Source organism: Somniosus microcephalus, chromosome 4 (genome assembly GCF_052327205.1).
Source record: "Somniosus microcephalus isolate GS21.2 chromosome 4, FLI_Smic_1.0, whole genome shotgun sequence".
Lineage (NCBI taxonomy): Eukaryota > Metazoa > Chordata > Chondrichthyes > Squaliformes > Somniosidae > Somniosus > Somniosus microcephalus.
Genome location: NC_140990.1, coordinates 331,466,383 through 331,486,243, shown reverse-complemented (window position 1 = coordinate 331,486,243; position 19,861 = coordinate 331,466,383). Strand labels below are relative to the sequence as shown.

Here is a 19,861-nt window from a genome sequence, read left to right as displayed (position 1 = left end):
CTGGTCAAAAGAATTCCATCACATCTCCCGGGGATAGGAGCAGAGCATGAATAAAACATAGGGCGCTGATACAATTCATGCTGTGATCTGCAATCAGCCCCTCTCTCTAACACGTAAATCCACTCCGTAGAAAGAAATGGGATTACAAATCAGTGAATACAGGCTATGGCACCCACAGCAGGACCGAGGTATACTTCCAAGTCACACCATCCTGACTTGGAAATATATCGCCGTTTCTTCATCGTCGCTGGGTCAGAATCCTTGCACACCCTCCTGTGGGAGTACCTTCGCCACACGGAATGTGGTGATTCAAGGAGGCTCACGACTTTCTCAAGAGATGGGCAATTATTGCTGGTCTGGCCGTGAATGAATTAAAAAAAACTCAGGCACCTAAACACAGCAGGAACCAGGAGACTCGGGCACCTAAACACAGCAGGAACCATGAGACTCGGGCACCTAAACACAGCAGGAACCATGAGACTCGGGCACCTAAACACAGCAGGAACCAGGAGACTCGGGCACCTAAACACAGCAGGAACCAGGAGACTCGGGCACCTAAACACAGCAGGAACCATGAGACTCGGGCACCTAAACACAGCAGGAACCAGGAGACTCGGGCACCTAAACACAGCAGGAACCATGAGACTCGGGCACCTAAACACAGCAGGAACCAGGAGACTCGGGCACCTAAACACAGCAGGAACCATGAGACTCGGGCACCTAAACACAGCAGGAACCAGGAGACTCGGGCACCTAAACACAGCAGGAACCAGGAGACTCGGGCACCTAAACACAGCAGGAACCAGGAGACTCGGGCACCTAAACACAGCAGGAACCAGGAGACTCGGGCACCTAAACACAGCAGGAACCAGGAGACTCGGGCACCTAAACACAGCAGGAACCATGAGACTCGGGCACCTAAACACAGCAGGAACCAGGAGACTCGGGCACCTAAACACAGCAGGAACCATGAGACTCGGGCACCTAAACACAGCAGGAACCAGGAGACTCGGGCACCTAAACACAGCAGGAACCAGGAGACTCGGGCACCTAAACACAGCAGGAACCAGGAGACTCGGGCACCTAAACACAGCAGGAACCATGAGACTCGGGCACCTAAACACAGCAGGAACCAGGAGACTCGGGCACCTAAACACAGCAGGAACCAGGAGACTCGGGCACCTAAACACAGCAGGAACCAGGAGACTCGGGCACCTAAACACAGCAGGAACCAGGAGACTCGGGCACCTAAACACAGCAGGAACCAGGAGACTCGGGCACCTAAACACAGCAGGAACCAGGAGACTCGGGCACCTAAACACAGCAGGAACCAGGAGACTTGCAGTAATTCAGAGCCCAGTATTAAAAATGATTTAAACAACTTGTATTTATATAGCGCATTTAACACAGTAAAAGGTTCCAAAGCGTTTCACAGGAGTGTTAGCAAACAACATTTGACACCGAGCCACATAAGGAGATATTACAGCAGGTGACCTAAAGCTTTGTCAAAGAGGTAGGTTTTAAGGAGCGTCTTAAAGGCGGAGAGAGAGAGTAGAGAGCCGGAGAGGCTCAGGGAGTGAACCAAATGGGGGAGGTGAGTGGAGAGAAATTGGATCCTCCACGAGACTGGATTGGAGTGTGGATATTAACCATGTAGTGGGCAGGAACAGTAACTCAGAAATACTGGATCCATCCATCAGAAGCACAGACACTGAAGGCAAAACAAGGGGGTAATTCTATAATAAGGAGCACTTACACGGCTGCTAAACAAACTCATAAGACGGCAGAGTTTAAGGCTTGTGAAATAAGATGCAACAGGAACATCAGAAACAGGCTAACTACAGAAGATAGAGATGAATGTAACACACAAGGGTATCCAGGCAAGTTAGGATAGACAGGAAACGAGGTAGTGTAGCTTCCATATGTTAAGGACATCTGTGAGATTAAGGAGATTGTTCCTGTACAATTCGGAGCGAGCTAACAAACTATGCTGGCTGGGAGTTTTAAGAGGGAGACGAGCAGAGGTAGCAGCAGGGGTTTGCTAAAGAATGCCCACTCAGAACAGGATAAACAGTTTACTCAATGGAGAGATAAGGAGAGCATGTGAGAACAGGATGGAGATTTCAACCAACCAAATATCAACTGGGAAGGCCCATATAGTTTGAGCTAGTAAATGTGATGCGAATGCTTCGTGAATCAGTGCATCAGGAAAGCCATGAGAGAGAGCTCTCAGCTTGACATTGTACGGAAAATGGAGGGTGTGGCGTGGCCCGCCCTGCCCCAACCCTGTCCTCTACCCGAGGGATACTGACCACGATGTAGTGACGTTCAATACAATCTGGGAATCAGCAATGCTGAGAGCCAATGGCCAAGTAGGGAATTTTAAAAAGGCCGACTGCAACACTGTGGACTCCAGTGAGCAAAGGTGTGGGCCATACTGGGGGAATGATCGGGATGGGAGGGAGTAAAGGTTTTTCTGGGGACAAAGGTGGAGGAGAGGGAGCGGTTGAGCAAATCGACGGCTGCAGAGGTATTGGGACAAAGAGGGCCAAAGGTCAGGCAGTTCTAAGTGACTTGGGGTGAAGGAGTTTTTTTTCCCAAGGGCAGAAGGTGGAGAAATTGGGGTTGGAAGGAGTTATGAGGACGCGCGTGCTAAGAGATATAAGGAAGTGGTCGAGATCGTGGGAGTATTGAGGCCACGCGAGATGGCAAGGTCAACCAATGGCTGTGAACATGAAGGAAGAGGTTTAGCAAGGACAGGAGAGCAGTGAAATCAGAGAAGAGGGGGCAAGGAGAGCTGAGACGGAGATTGAAATCACTGAGGATGAGGAGTATAACCAGACAGGGAGGCTTTGTTAAGGGGGTCAAAGACAGAGGTAGATGTAGGGTTGCGAAGAGGTTGAAAGTTTCCGGTAAATTTCCGGAAATTTTCCACGGGAAGTTTAGCGTGGGAATTTTGCCCAAAAAGCACATGCTAGCATAATTTTTTTTTTTGTTTTTTTTTGTATTTCTTTCATTTTTTTCCCCCACAGGTCCTCTCTTAAAATTACTAACAGAGATGGAATCTTAATTATTAAGGAATTTCTTAATCAATATATGTTTCTCTTCTTACTTGGCTTGTTTTAACAATTACAAGTTTTGTGTGTGACTGCGAACAAATGTGTCCTGATTGGTTGGATGAGCGATTAGCTCCCTCTATTGGTGATGTAGCGTCGTGCATGCACAGGTCATGCTTCCATCACATGGAGCATCAGGAAAAATTTACTCACCCTGTTGCAATCGTGCTGATCGACCGCAGTTCGACACAGAGACGAATGCCCTTTATTTCTCTGCACAGAACAATGCCATGTTAACCGTCGGATGTGTGGAAGCATTTTACCCCAGGCATTAAAATGGAAAGACTGTGTACATGTGCAAACACTGTAGAAAGCCATATGTAAAGAATGCCACAAAGATGCAGCAGCATTTATCCAAATGCAGCAAATTCACTCAAAGCTCACAGCAGTCAGCCCAGAGTTCCTATGCTTCCATTCAAGAAGATGATGGTTCACATTCAGCATCAGGCTCCTTATCATCAGCAACTCCTGGCCCACTTGGAAGGTTCTTTGATACAATGGATAACCATAGCCAGAAGAATGCAGATGAGTGCCTTGCTCGAGCTGTATATGCGACAGGCTCACCCCTCATGCTCACAGCCAATGTGTACTGGAAGAGATTTTTCAATGTTATTCGTCCTGCATACTGTCCTCCCACCAGACATGCTTTATCTACTTATTTGCTGGAGGCGGAGTATAACAGAGACCAAGGAAAGCTCAAAGAAACGATAGAGATGGCAAACTGTTGCAGTTATCTCAGATGGGTGGTCAAATGTACGAGGGCAGGGCATCATAAACTACATCATCTCCACTCCTCTCCCAGTGTTCTTCAAGAGCACAGACACGAAGGACAACAGACACACAGGCACATACATTGCTGATGAGCTGAAAGCGGTCATCAACGATCTTGGATCACAAAAGGTCTTTGCAGTAGTTACTGACAATGCTGTGAATATGAAGGCTGCTTGGGCTCAAGTGGAGGAGGCCTACCCTCATATTACGTCTACTGGGTGCGTAGCTCATGGGCTCAACCTGCTCCTCAAGGACATCATGGTTAGAGAACCATGGAAACACTGTACAAGAGAGCAAAGCAAGTTGTTAAGTATGTCAGGGGAAAACAGGTAGTTGCAGCAACCTACAACTCCAAGCAAACAACAAAGAACAAGAACACCACACTGAAGCTGCCCAGCAACACTAGATGGGGTGGCGTTGTCATAATGTACAATAGCTTCTTTGTGGCATTCTTTACATATGGCTTTGTACAGTGTTTGCACATGTACACAGTCTTTCCATCTTTAATGCCTGGGGTAAAATGCTTCCACACATCAGACGGTAAACATGGCTGCAAGAAATGGCAATATCCCAGTCTGGGGATATGGAAACCACCATCAAGAAAATACTGCTGGATGATGTGTTTTGGGAGAGAGTGGTTAGCAGCCTTAAACTACTCTCACCAGTAGCATCTGCAATTGCTCAGATTGAAGGAGATGACGCTGTCTTGTCAGATGTTCTCGGGCTTTTTGCTGATTTAAAAGAACAAATCAGCATTGCCCTACCCACATCCCTGCTGCTCAAAGCAGAGGAGAAGGCAATTGTTCAATTCATACAGATGCGTCAAGAATTTTGTGTCAAGCCGATTCATGCTGCAGCATACATGCTGGACCCAAAGCATGTTGGGAGACCAATACTTTCTGGAGAACAGATCAACAGCGCTTAGTGTGATTTCTACCCTCTCACGCCACCTCAATCTGGATGTGGGCAAAGTTCTGGGAAGTCTGGCAAAGTTCTCTACCAAGCAAGGTCTTTGGAATAGAGATGGGATATGGGAATCATGCAAGCGTATCAGTGCACATACCTGGTGGAAGGGACTTTGTGCCCTGTCACCCATTGCATTGGTGATACTCCAAATCCCACCTTCATCAGCGGCCTCTAAACGAAACTGGTCACTTTTTGGGAATACGCATACAAAGGTGTGCAACAGGCTGACTAACGAGAGTGGAGAAACTGGTGGCTATCCGGGCGAACCTACAACTTATTGAGCCAGATACAGAAGTGTCCACCACACAGCTAGACACTGACACAGAGGAGGAAATGGACACGTCAGAGCCAGAGAATCAGGAGGAGCAATGATGAGTAGAAGACTCATGAGTGGAAGACTCAAAGGGACAAAATAAGGACAAATTACAGGCTAAATAAGCTGACGCTCTTTTTATTTTATTTTAGATGGGTCTTTTTTGTGGGGGCTAAATAAAGTTCAAAATTATAACCTAAATAAAGTTTTGAAAGCCTGTTTTTATTTGTATGGAACAGTATGTCTATTTTGATGACAAAGATAACATAAGGGTCAGAGACAAAAACCATCAGTGTGCAAAAAAACTCAATTCCCATAAATTCACGAAAATTCCCATGTAAAGTTTCCTCTTTTAAAAATTCCCGGAATTTTGCAACCCTAGGTAGATGGGGGCCTTTGGGGTTGCTGCATCCCTGGGAGAACATCACTGCACATTTCCCTCCAGTCTGAAAAACACCCATTCATCACTACTCTCTGCTTTTTTTCCCTTAACCAATTTCGTATCCATACATCCACTGTCCCCTTAATCCCATGGACTTGTAGGATTCACAAAATTTCCACATTCCCCCAAGGTTATTAATAAAAGGGACCCTATGGACAATTTAAAAAGGGTACCCAAAGATGGCGTCCGCACCTCGTGACCAAAAGCCTGTAAGATTTTACAAGCTTGGACTCTGCAGCACCGAACAAGCAGCTTTGGGAAATTGAAACGTAAAATGCATTTCTGTGAAAAGGACTTTTGTGTTTGAAGGGCCAGACAGCTAAGCAAACATTGAATATGCATTTCGTCAGATTGGAACAAATCAACCCGGTTAACCTAAGCATGAGGCCATTAGTTTGTCCACATAATTAATCGGAAACAGCTTAAGGAAGCCATCAAGGCTGGACAGGCCGATTAAAATGCATTAATGACAATACAGCCCGGACATCAGGCCATCAGGTGCGTTAAACGGCCATCTAAAACCAGTTAACTTAGATTGGTACAATCATTTAACACAGCCCGCCAAAAGTTAAACTATGGACTGACCTGATTTGGCGCACTGATAGGAGATGAAGGAACAGGTATAATTATAGGCCCTCAGTAGCAATCTCTCTCTCTTGCCCCTTAGTCCTGCTCTGCTCTCGTGGCTCCGGCCTCTTGGGCTGCTGCCACTCGTACTCGTGCCCTGGCCTCGTGGCAGGTTCGCTTCTCGCTCCCGCATTAAGTTGCAACCAAGGACATCCATACCAAGCGCGGAGAGGGGAACGAGACCCGAGTCCAAAGTTATACAGGACACACGGGCCACCAAAAGGGGCAGACGAAACGAGACGAGATAAGGCGAGACGAAGAAGAAGGTAAAGACCCGACAAGAGCAGAGAAGGGCAGCAGAAGACGCATTAATTAAGACCTAGCGCCTAGTTATAAGCTGGCGCTTGGGGGAAGAAAATATATGGACAGTGAGACTAAGTTGGCTAGTTAAACACTGCGAATGAGCTGGCATTAAACGCAGGTGTCCACGCCATAAGGAATATACCAGCGTTCCAAGAATGGGTAGGAAAATCTAAGCAGTGAAGACTGCCAAACGTCTCACTGACGCAACGTTACCGCCAGCGACCACCCGAGGGAGAAGAGGAGGAGAACCCATCGCGATGAGACGACGACGGTAGCTGAGAAGAAAGGTGTGTCGCAGCAACAGCTCCAGCACCGCACCCTGAGACCACGTGGCGACGGAGTACCCCAAAGAACAGGAGACCAGACCTCAAAACTCGCAATTGCTAAAACAACAGGCTTTGCTTTGGATTGGTGAGCATGAATTCCTGGCCCCTCATAGCTTAATCTAGTTAGGTATAGGAGTGGGATAAGGATAAAGGGGATTGTTAAAGTAGTTGTTTTTCCCTCGATGTGCTGTGTGTTCCCCATTCCCTGTATAAGTATAATTATTGTTATATGCCTGTAATTTTTCCTACCAGTAATTTTCTCATAAGACTGTGTTTTCGTTTCTGTTTTAATAAAATCTTAGTTTTCTTACACCAAACCACTTGTCTACTCGAGTTTTCTGTATCGCCGTCTGTACCCAAGTCCGGTGTCTGGAACCCAGGGGCGTGGGAGCGATTCGAACCGCTCACAGGCAGTCAGGGGCATAACTGACTGGGCGCACGTGCCACCCCCTACAGACTTCAATTTTGCTAACAAGTCTATCACTAAAAAATACAGAATATCTGGTCATTATCACATCGCTGTTGGTAAATTGGCTGTCACATTTCCTACATTGCAGTGACTATACTTCAAAGATACCTAATTGGTTGTAAAGCGCTTTGGGACGTCCTGAGGTCATGAAAGGCGCTATAGAAATGCAAGTCTTTCTTTCTTTTCTGTCTGTCTATAAGTCAGAGAAGGTCATGCTTGAACTTAGTGCTCCAGTTAGGCTGCACCTCGAGTGCTGTTTTTGATGATTAAGAGACATGGGAAACGTTCAAGAACTGGAGACCGTGCAGCGAAACGCCATGGGATTGACCCCCAACATTGGAGAAATGAGTTAAGAGCGATACTTGGGCTCTACAGTTCTGAAAGGAGGCGAGTAAGAGGGAACCTCACAGGTGTATACGATATTAAACAGTGTGGACAAGGCATGCCTCGAAGACAAGGGGCACAGGGCAAATTTCAGACCTATGTCAGGAAGTTATTGATCATGCAACTGAATTCCTGATAGAGAAACTGGAGTCATTTAAGAAACAAAAATAGAAAATCATGGAAGTACACAAGTCAATCAGGAATTTCTAGACAAAAAAAGACCAAGGTCCATCTAGTTCAGCTTCTACCATCCTGGTAGTCTCTATCAATTTGTCTACAACAGACCCAGACATGAGGCGAGGAAAACCGCCAGTGGTGGAAAGCTTTGGGAACCATGGGTCAAAAGTCACCTGTTCCTCATCTGTAAAGACAAAAGACTGATTCTGACACATTTCAGGTGTCTGCTCTTATTTCTGATTTCCAGCAGTCACAGCTTTTCCTGTTTGTTTTACCATTTAAAAGGCAATTGGATACAATGAAGAGGGAGTGTCAAGCTTTTTATGAGATGGATGAGCCAAGATGGGCTTCCTCATTTATCTTGTTGAGTATGACCTGGACTATTGATGTATGAAGCAGACACACAGCTGTTTCCTTACAGTGTTTACACTGTACCAGTGCAGTTTCTGGATATAAATCTGAAGTAGAGCTGAGACCGCCCTCTCCTGATTAACAGTGTTTGCACTTGGTCCACTAAACCAGTCAATGCGAGAACGTTATTTGTTTTCACCCTGATTGGTGTCACTTACTTGGCCGTATCAATAAGTGGATATAATCCTAATCCCAAACGCTCTGTATTTTCCATGGCTCCCATCTACCTATTTGCTTACCTTTATATTGCAGGCTTGCTCCATTAATCTCCTGGCATTTTCCTCGGCCCTGTAGCGCTTTGGCAGCTGGACGCGGAAGAACTTTAATGCCCCTTCGAAGTCAGCCTGCAGCAGGTCTTCCTTAGAAGTCTGGGAAGGGAAAACGGAGTATGAGATGTGGTTTGAACGTCAGGTCCATTATGTAGGTATTCAACATCACAAAACTCATCAATAACTTGGCTTCCCTTTAGCTGCACTCATTGAAAAGGGAGAAATGGCACTTCTGGAGACCAAAGCTCTCCATTTTCTATCAGTCGCCAACGATGATACCAAGCCAGTCTCGGTCAGCCTAAGCTGAAGGACCTCCCACAATTCACTTGTGCACAAGTTGAAAGTGTTACACTGTTCTCAAATCCCTCCATGGCCTCGCCCCTCCCTATCTCTAACCTCCTCCAGCACCTACAACCCTCAGATATCTGCGCTCCTCAATTTCTGGCCTCTAGCGCATCCCTGATTTTCATCGATCCACCATTGGCAGCCATGCCTTCAGCTGCCTCGGCCCTAAGCTCTGGAATTCCTTCTCTAAACCTCTCCACCTCTCTCTCCTCCTTTAAGATGCTCCTTAAAACCCATCTCTTTGACCAATCTTTCGGTCACCTGTCCTAATATCTCCTTCGTTGGCTCGGTGTCTGATAAAACTCCTGTGAAGCACCTAGGGACATTTTACTACATTAAAGGTGCTTTATAAATGCAAGCTGTTGTTTGGGGCCCCGCAGCACACACATCACACCAAACTCTTGACGTGCTAATTTACAAAACAGTAGAACCACATTGCTGGGCTAGATTTCACAATGTAGCTCACTGGACTTTGCAGACCACGAGTGCCAAGTGGAATATCGCGCAAGGTGGTCAAGCATGCCAGTTTCACAGGCTACTCTATTTTCCACCAGCTAATTTCAGTCGGCAAAAAAAATCCAGTGGGCCATGAAGTTGGGCATCTTCCAATTAGCGATTCAATACGCGAAGCTACGCCACCAAATTTGGCCCCATGTGTGGTACTGAGTTTCATGTGTATGATCAGGATATTAGAGGTTAAGCAGCGAATGAGTCTACCACTTCCTTGGGGCAATGGGTAAATGTACTACCCAGTGTAACACTAAGTTAGACAGAGAAGCAAAAGAGGGAGTTTGTGTTAAATGGAACAGGTAAGATATCTGGGAGTTTTTGTAGATAAATCTATGAAACCATCAGCTGAAGTAAAATAGCCAAGTAAGGTACTGGTTTGCATTAGCAGAGGGATAGAGTACAAATCAAAAGAGGTTGTATTGATATGCAAGGCATTGGACAGAACCCATCTGCAATATATAGGTCACCTCGTTGAAGGAAGGATATTGAGACAGTACAGTGAGGAACAACAAAGTTGATTGCGTATCAGGAAAGGTTAGCTATGCTGGGTTTATTGTCTTTGGAAGAGGTGAGACCATTGAAGTTTTGAAGACTACTCAGGGACTTGACCAGACTGATGCAAGCAAATTGTTCACTGAGTGACTGGAGAAATTACAATGGAGAATAAGGAAATGGCAGAGACATTAAACAAATACTTTGTATCTGTCTTCATGGACGAAGACACAAAAGAATTCCAGAAATACTGGGGAACCAAGGGTCTAGTGAAAATGAGGATCTTAAAGACATTAGTATTAGTAAAGAAATAGTACGGAGAAATTAATGGGATTGAAAGCCGGCAAATCCCCTGGACCTGATGGCCTACATCCTAGGATTTTAAAAGAGGTGGCTACAGAGATAGTGGATGCATTGGTTTTGATCTTCCAGAATTCTCTAGATTCTAGAACGGTCCTCGCGGATTGGAAGGTAGCAAATGTAATCCCGCCATCAAAGAAAGGAGGGAGAGAGAAAGTGGGGAACTATAGACCAGTTATCAGTTGTAGGGGAAATGCTAGAATCTATTGTTAGGGACGTGGTAACAGGGCACTTAGAAAATCAAATCCGGGCAAGTCAACACGGATTTATGAAAGGGAAATCGCATTTGATAAATTTAAGTTTTTTGAGGTTGTAACTAGCAGGGTAGAAACATAGAAACATAGAAGATAGGAGCAGGAGTAGGCCATTCGGCCCTTTGAGCCTGCTCCGCCATTCAATGAGATCATGGCTGATCATCCAAACTCAGTACCCTGTCCCTGCCTTCTCCCCATATCCCCTGATCCCTTTAGCCATAAGAAATATATCCAACTCTTTTTTGAATATATTTAATGAACTGGCCTCCACCGCCCTCTGTGGCAGAGAATTCCACAGGTTCACCACTCTCTGGGTGAAGAAATTCCTCCTCATCTCAGTCCTAAATGGCTTACCCCTTATCCTTAGACTATGACCCCTGGTTCTGGACTCCCCGGCCATCAGAAACATCCTTCCTGCATCTAGTCTGTCCAGGCCTGACAGAATTTTATAGGTTTCGATGAGATCCCCTCTCAATCTTCTAAACTCCAGTGAGTATAAGCCCAATCGACACAATCTCTCCTCATACGTCATTCCTGCCATCCCAGGTATCAGCCTGGTGAATCTTCGCTGCACTCCTTCCATGGCAAGAACGTCCTTCCTCAGGTAAGGCGACCAAAACTGCACACAATACTCAAGGTGTGGTCTCACCAAGGCCCTGTACAACTGTAGCAAGACATCCTTGCTCCTGTACTCGAATCCTCTCGCTATGAAGGCCAACATACCATTTGCCTTCTTAACCGCCTACTGCACCTGCATGCTTACCTTCAGCGACTGGTAGATGAGGGGGAAACCAGTGGATGAGGTGTATTTGGATTTTCAGAAAGCATTCGTTAAGGTGCCACACAAAAGGTTATTACACAAAGTTAGGGCTCATGGGATTGGGGGTAATATATTAGCATGGATGGATTGATTAATGGACAGAAAACAGAGTAGGAATAAACAGGTCACTTTCAGGTTGGCAGGCTGTAACTAGTGAGATACCAAAAGGATCAGTGCTTGGACGTCAGCTATTTACCATCTATATCAATGACTTAGATGAGGGGATCAAGTGTAATGTATCCAAGTTTGCTGATGATACAAAGTTAGGTGGGAAAGTAAGTTGTGAGGAGGGTGCAAAGGGATATAAGACAGGTGAAATGAGTGGGCAAGAACATGGCAGATGGAATATAATATGGGGAAATGTGCAGTTATCCACTTTGGTAGGAAAAATAGAAAAGCAGAATATTTTTTAAGTAGTGAGAGATTGGAAAATACTGGTATTCAGAGGGTGACCTGGATGTCCTTGTAAACTAATCACTGAAAGTTTACATGCAGTTATGCTAGCAATTAGGAAATCAAATGGTATATTAGCCTTTATTACAAAAGGATGGAGTATAAGAGTAAAGAAGTCTTACTGCAATTATAAAGGGCCTTGTGAGACCACACCTGGAGTACTGTGTAGTTTTGGTCTCCTTAACTGGGGAAGGATATACTTGTCTTAGTGGGAATGCAACGAAGGTTCGCTAGCTTGATTCCTGGGATGGGGAGATTGTCTTATGAGGAGACTAGGCCTACATTCCCTAGAATTTAGAAGAATGAGAGGTGATCTCATTGAAACATATAAAATTCTTACTGGACTTGACAGGGTAGATGCAGAGAGGCTGTTTCTCCTGGCTGGGGAGTCTAGAACTAGGGGTCACAGTCTCAGAATAAGGGGTCGGCCATTTAGGACAGATGAGGAGAAATTTCTTCACTCAGAGGGTGGTGAATCTTTGGAATTCTCTACCCCAGAGGGCTGTGGATGCTCAGTCGTTGAGCATATTCACGACAGAGATTGATAGATTTTTGGATATTAAGGGAATCAAGGAATATGGGGATAATGCAGAAAGGTGGAGTTGAGGTAGAAGATCAGCCATGATCTTATTGAATGGTGGAGCAGGCTCGAGGGGCCGAATGGCCTACTCCTGCTCCTAGTTCTTATGAAAAGCATTCAAACATCAGTGGATACAAGCTAAAGGTAATAGAAGAGTAAAGTTACATGAAAGGTCATTACAATGAGCAGTATAACCATATTCAGAAGATAGCTACGGCTGAGTAAGGCCATTCGGCCCATCCATTCACAAAGAGCCTGCAGTCCTACCATCATTGAATCCAACTGTTTCCTAGATGGTTCTAAAGGTTGTGCCTCCAATACCCTACCCAGAAGTCCATTCCAGGTCAGGTGCCCCTTCTCCTACTGTACTGCACAGCCTTCCGGACTCACTGAGTTCAACAATTTCAGATCATAACCTTTGCCCCCATGTTTTGGACGGCAGCTGTTGATGATGATTCTAATATTCCCATTTACACCTCCTCTAGACTCATCTTTCATTTCTTTACTTGTTCTGTTACCATCTCCTTTTGCCTTGCACCATTACCCCCCTTTGTCTTTTAATCTCTCCTGCCTTCCACCCCATCACAGACCTTCCCTTTTGTACTTTCATCCCCTCCCCCCTTTCCCTGCCTCTGTACTTGCTTAAAACCTGTGACATCTCTAACTTTTTCCAGTTCTGACGAGGGGTCATCGACCTGAAACATTGGCCCAGAAATTCCGTTTGCAGGCCTCCCGCGGGCGGAGGGCTGCGATCTTGAAAAATCTGCGCCAAGACCGGAGGGCTCCCGGGAGGCGCAGAGTTCCATTCCTGGGCCTCTTCAAACTGCTGGTGCACAGGGCCCATGTATCCCAGAGGCGCAGGCGGTTCGCAGCGTCCCTGGGATCATGTGGGCCATGGGGAACCAATCAGAGAAGGGAATCTCCATTCATACATTTGGCAGGAAGACCTGTCAAATATATGAATGGAGATCAGCCCCAAAACATAGTAAAACTTTAAATAAATTTTAAAAATTCACATTTTTAAAATGACTTGAAATTACATAAATTAACTATTTTAAACAAAAATTTAAATTTTTGAAAAAAATTAAGTTTTTAACGGGGCTAAAAATAAACTTACCTTTCTTTAAAGTACTGTATTTTTAAATAATAAATCAATGGAATTTTTTTTTAATTTTAATTTTTTACTTTTTTTCAACTCTTATCACAGAATCACAGAAACCCCACAGTGCAGATAGAGGCCATTTCGGCCCATCGAGCCTGCACCGACACATATCCCACCCGATCCCCGTAACCCCTACACCAACACATATCCCACCCTATCCCCGTAACCCCACGTATTTAATCCCCCTAACACTAAGGGTCAATTTATCATAGCCAATCAACCTAACCTGCACATCTTTGGACTGTGGGAGGAAACCGGAGCACCCGGAGGAAACCCACGCAAACACGGGGAGAATGTGCAAACTCCACACAGACAGTCGCCCGAGGCCGGATTCGAACCCGGGTCCCTGGTGCTGTGAGGCAACAGTGCTAACCACTATGCCACCGTGCTGGTAAAAGCAGGTCTCCACCCGCAGAGGCCCTGCTCCAGCGCAGCCAGAGGATCTGTCAAGAGCTTTCTTGACAAATCAGAAATGTCGGTTTCCAGCGTATGCGCAGTGCATGCCTGAAACCAGCATTTCCGATGTCCCTAGGGTGGGTACCCACCCGTAGGGGTCGGAATTTCTGCCCTGTTAACTCGGTTTCTCTCTCGACAGATGCTGCCTGACCTGCTGAGTATTTCCAGCATTGTCTGTTTTTAGTCCATTCCATGTGTTGATTGTTGTGTGGGCATCAGTGCTAAATATTCCTTGAACTATTTTGAGCCTGCGCCTCTTGCCCTACTGTCAAGGTTTAGTTAGAAGTAATAACAACAGAAAATGCTGGAAAAACTCAGCAGGCCAGGCAACATCCGTGGAGAGAAATTAGAGTTGATGTTTCGGGTCTAACCCTTTTTCAAAACTGGAAAGGAAATAAAATAGATCGAAGGCAGGGCTGCGTTGGACAAAAGAAGTAAGAGAGACATTAAGAGGTATTCAAAACCAGACGAGATGGTAATAGGACAGTGGAGACAAAAGACGGCTCAGATTAGGTGTGAAGTGTACTGGCAGGATGAGAGACAGCTGCCATGTGGGACAGAGGGAAAAAAAAGGAAAGGGGGGGGGGGAAGGGAAGACCCAAAACAAAGGGGTGGGAAAAAAAAGTAAAAATGTAATAGGGGCCGAGGTTATGATCTGAAATTGTTGAACTCGATATTGAGTACGGAAGGCTGCAAAGTGCCTAATCGGAAGATGAGGTGCTGTTCCTCGAGTTTACATTGAGCTTCCGTGGAACAATACAAGAGGCCAAGGACGGTGAGGTCCGAGTGGAAATGGAGCGGTGAATTAAAATGACAGGCAACCGGAAGCTCGGGGTCACCCTTACGGACTGAACAGAGGTGTTCCGCAAAGCGGTCACCCAATCTGCGCTTGGTCTCCCCAATGAAGAGACGACCATATCGTGAGCAGCGAATACAGTATACTAGATTGCAAGAAGTACAAGTAAATCGCTGTTTCACCTGGAAGGGGTGTTTGGGGCCCTGGACAGTGGGAAAGGGGGAGGTATAGGGGCAGGTGTTACATCTCCTGCGCTTGCACAGGCAGGTGCCAGGCAAAGGGGAAGGGCTGTTGGGGGTGATAGAGGAGTGGACTAGGGTGTCTCGGAGGGAGCGGCCCTACGGAATGCTGAAAGGGGAGGGGAGGGGAGGGGAAGATGCGTTTGGTGGTGGGATCACTTTGGAGGTAGCGGAAATGGCGGAGGATGATCAGTTGAATGTGGAGGCTGGTGGGGTGATAGGTGAGGACAAGGGGAACCCGATCGTGGTTCCGGGAGGGAGGGGCAGGGGTGAGGGCAGAAGTGCGGGAGATAGAACGGACACGGTCGAGGGCCGGGTCAACCATGGTAGAGGGGAATCCTCGGTTGCGGAAAAAGGAAGACATGTCGGAAGCACTGGTGTGGAAGGTGGCATCGTCGGAGCAGATATGGTGGAGATGGAGAAACTGGGAGAATGGAATAGAGTCCTTGCAGGAGGCGGGGTGGGAGGAAGTGTCGTCCAGGTAGCTGTGGGAGTCAGTGGGCTTGTAGTGAATATTGGTCGATAACCTATCCCCAGAGATGAAGACGGAGAAGTCGAGGAAGGGAAGAGTCAGAGATGGACCATGTGAAGGTGAGGGAAGGGTGGAAATTGGAGGCAAAGTGAATGAAATTGTCTAGTTCGGGGCGAGAGCAGGAAATGGCACCGATACAGTCATCAATGTATCGGAAAAAGAGGTGAGGGAGGGGACCCGAGTAGGACTGGAACAAAGATTGTTCCACATAACCCACGAAAAGGCAGGCATAGCTAGGACCCATGCGGGTACCCATTTGCTGGATTTCCCTTTTCCAAACCCATTTCCTATCTTACATACCGCAGTGTCAGTGGCAGCACTCTTACCTCGGAAGTCAGCCACTCATAGAAACATAGAAGATAGGAGCAGGAGTAGGTCATTCGGCCCCTCGAGCCTGCTCCGCCATTCAATGAGATCATGGTTGATCATCTAAACTCAGTACCCTGTCCCTGCCTTCTCCCCATATCCCTTGGTCCCTTTAGCCTTAAGAAATATATCTAACTCCTTCTTGAATATATTTAATGAATTGGCCTCAACTGCCTTCTGTGGTAGAGAATTCCACAGGTTCACCACTCTCTGGGTGAAGAAATTCCTCCTCATCTCAGTCCTAAATGGCTTACCCCTTATCCTTAGACTGTGACCCCTGGTTCTGGACTCCCCGACCATCGGAAACATCCTTCCTGCATCTAGTCTGTCTAGTCCTGTTAGAATTTTATAAGTTTCAATGGGATCCCCTCTCATTCTTCTAAACTCCAGCGAGTATAGGCCCAATCGACCCAATCTCTCCTCCTACGTCATTCCTGCCATCCCAGGTATCAGTCTGGTGAATCTTCGCTGCATTGCCTCCATGGAAAGAACATCCTTCCTCAGACAAGGCGACCAAAACTGCACACAATACTCGAGGTGTGGTCTCACCAAGGCCCTGTACAACTGCAGCAAGACATCCTTGTTCCTGTACTCGAATTCTCTCGCTACGAAGGCCAACATACCATTTGCCACCTTAACCGCCTGCTGCACCTGCATGCTTACCTTCAGCGACTGGTGCACAAGGACACCCAGGTCTCGTTGCACTTCCCCTTCTTCCAATCTATTGCCGTTCAGATAATAATCTGTCTTCCTGTTTTTGCCACCAAAGTGGATAATTTCGCATATATCCACATTATACTGCATCTGCCATACATATGCCCAATCACCCAACCTGTCCAAATCACACTGGAGTTTCTCGGCATCCTCCTCACAGCACACACGCCCACCCAGCTTTGTGTCGTCTGCAAACTTGGAGATATTACATCCAGTTCCCTCGTCTAGATCATTAATATATATTGTGAATAGCTGGGGTCCTAGCACCGATCACTGCGGTACCCCACTCGTCACTGCCTGCCACTCGGAAAAAGAGCCGTTTATTCCAACTCTTTGCTTCCCGTCTGCCAGCCAGTTCTCTATCCAAGTCAGTACCTTGCCCCCAATCCCATGTGCTTTAACTTTACACGCTAATCCCTTATGCGGGACCTTATCGAAAGCCTTCTGAAAGTCCAAATACACCACATCCACTGGTTCTCCCTTATCTATTCTACCAGTTACATCCCCAAAAAATTCCAGTAGATTAGTCAAGCACGATTTACCTTTTGTAAATCCATGTTGACTTTGTCTGATCCTGTCACTGTTTTCCAAGTGCTCTGCTATTACATCTTTTATAATGGACTCTAGCATTTTCCCCACTACCGATGTCAGGCTTACCGGTCTATAATTCCCTGTTTTCTCTCTACCACCTTTTTTGAATAGTGGGGTAACATTAACTACCCTCCAATCCATGGGAACTGTTCCAGAATCAATAGAATTTTGGAAGATGACCAGCAATGCATCTACTGTTTCTAGGGCCACTTCCTTAAGTACCCTAGGATGTAGATTATCAGGCCCTGGGGATTTATTGGCCTTCAATCCCATCAATTTCCCGAACACCATTTCCCTACAAATACTGATTTCATTCAGTTCCTCCCTCTCATTAGACCCTATGTTCCCTGACATCTCTGGGAGGTTATTTGTGTCCTCCTTTGTGAAGACAGAACCAAAGTATGTATTTAATTGGTCAGTCATTTCTTTGTTCCCCATTATAAATTCCCCTGATTCTGACTGCACGGGACCTACGCTTGACTTCACCAATCTTTTTCTCTTCACATATCTATAGAAGCTTTTACAGTTAGTTTTATTGTTCCCTGCAAGCTTACTCTCATACTCTATTTCCCCCCTCTTAATTAATCCCTTTGTCCTCCTTTGCTGAATCCTAAACTGCTCCCAATCCTCAGGTTTGCTGCTTTTTCTGGCCAATTTATATGTCCTCTCCTTGGATCTTATGCTATCCCTAATTTCCCTTGTTAGCCACGGTTGAGTCACCCTTTTTGTTTTATTTTTATGCCAAACAGGGATGAACAAATTCTGTAGATCATCCATGCGATCTTTAAATGTTTGCCATTGCCTATCCACTGTCAACCCTTTAAGTAACATCCCCCAATCCATCCTACCCAACTCGCGCCTCATACCATCGTAGTTTCCTTTATTTAAATTCAGGACCCCAGTCTCTGAATCAAATACTTCACTCTTCATCTTAATGAAGAATTCTATCATATTATGATCGCTCCGCCCCAAGGGGCCTCGCACAAGATTGCTAATTAATCCTTTTTATTACATAATACCCAGTCTAAGATGGCCTGATCTCTAGTTGGTTCCTCGACATATTGGTCCAGGAAACCATCCCGTATACACTCCAGGAATTCCTGCTCCACAGTATTGTTACTAATTTGGTTAGCCCAATCTATATGTAGATTAAAGTCACCCATGATAACTGCTGTGCCCTTATTGCACGTGTCTCTAATTTCCTGTTTAATGCCATCCCCAACCTCCGCATTACTGTTTGGGGGTCTATATACAACTCCCACTGACATTTTCTGCCCCTTGTTATTTCTCAGCTCTGCCCATACAGATTCCCCATCATCAGAGCTAATATCCTTCCTTACTATTGTGTTAATCTCCTCTTTAACCAGCAATGCTACCCCTCTGTCTTTTCCTTTTTGTCTGTCCTTCCTGAACATTGAATACCCCTGGATGTTGAATTCCCAGCCTTGGTCACCCTGGAGCCATGTCTCCGTAATCCCAATTATATCATATCCGTTTACATCTATTTGCGCAGCTAATTCATCCACCTTATTACGAATGCTCCTCGCATTAAGACACAAAGCCTTCAAGGCTTGTTTTTTTTAACACTCTTAGACATTTTAGAATTATTATTTACTGTGGCCATGTTTAATTTAAACCCTTGACTTCTCTGCCTGCCACTTTTGCTTTTCTCCTTCCTGTCGTTTGCTTCTATCCTTGTTTCCTATTCCTCTGTCTCCCTGCAGTTTCCCAACCCCCTGCCATTTTAGTTTAAACCCTCCCCAACAGCACTAGCAAACACTCTCCCTAGGACATCGGTCCCGGTCCTGCCCAGGTGCAAACCGTCCAGTTTGTACTGGTCCCACCTCCCCTAGAACGGTTCCAATGTCCCAGGAATTTGAATCCCTCCCCCTTGCACCATTCCTCTAGCCACGTATTCATCTGAAATATCCTTCTATTTCTACTCTGACTAGCACGTGGCACTGGTAGCAATCCTGTGATTACTACCTTTGAGGTCCTATTTTTTAAATTTACCTCTTAACTCCCTATATTCAGCTTTTAGGACCTCATCCCGGTTTTTACCTATATCGTTGGCACCTATATGCACCACAACAACTGGCTGCTCACCCTCCCCCTCCAGAATGCTCTGCAGCCGCTCCGAGACAACCTTGACCTTGCACCAGGGAGGCAACATACCATCCTGGAGTCTCGTTTGCGGCCGCAGAAATGCCTATCTATTCCCCTTACAATAGAATCCCCAATTACTATAGCTCTCCCACTCTTCTTCCTTCTGTCCTGTGCAGCAGAACCACCCACGGTGCCAGGAAGTTGGTTGCTGCTGTCTTCCCCCGATAAGCCATCCCCCCCAACAATATTCAAAGCGGTATATCTGTTTGAGAGGGGGATGGCCACAGGGGACCCCTGCACTACCTGCCTGCGCCTACTACTCTGCCTGGCGGTCACCCATTCCTTTCCTGCTTGTGCAGCCTTTACCTGCGGTGTGACCAACTCCCTAAACATGCTATCCACGACGTCCTCAGCATCGCGAATGCTCCAGTATGTATCCATTCGCAGCTCCAGCGCCGCAATGCGGAAGTGTCCCTGATTTCCCACATAGTGCAGGAGGAGCATACCATGG

At 46.2% G+C, this 19,861-nt stretch overlaps 1 protein-coding gene across 2 annotated transcripts in view; it reads right to left on the bottom strand.

The window, feature by feature from the left end:
* LOC147120682 (rab GTPase-activating protein 1-like) overlaps positions 1-19,861 on the bottom strand; it is a 335,058-nt gene that overhangs the window by 72,754 nt on the left and 242,443 nt on the right. For both annotated transcript variants that reach the window (XM_085986863.1, XM_085986864.1), the window contains one exon: positions 8,545-8,673. In XM_085986863.1, the coding sequence (XP_085842989.1) occupies positions 8,545-8,673 (129 nt within the window). The remainder of the gene's footprint in view (positions 1-8,544; positions 8,674-19,861) is intronic.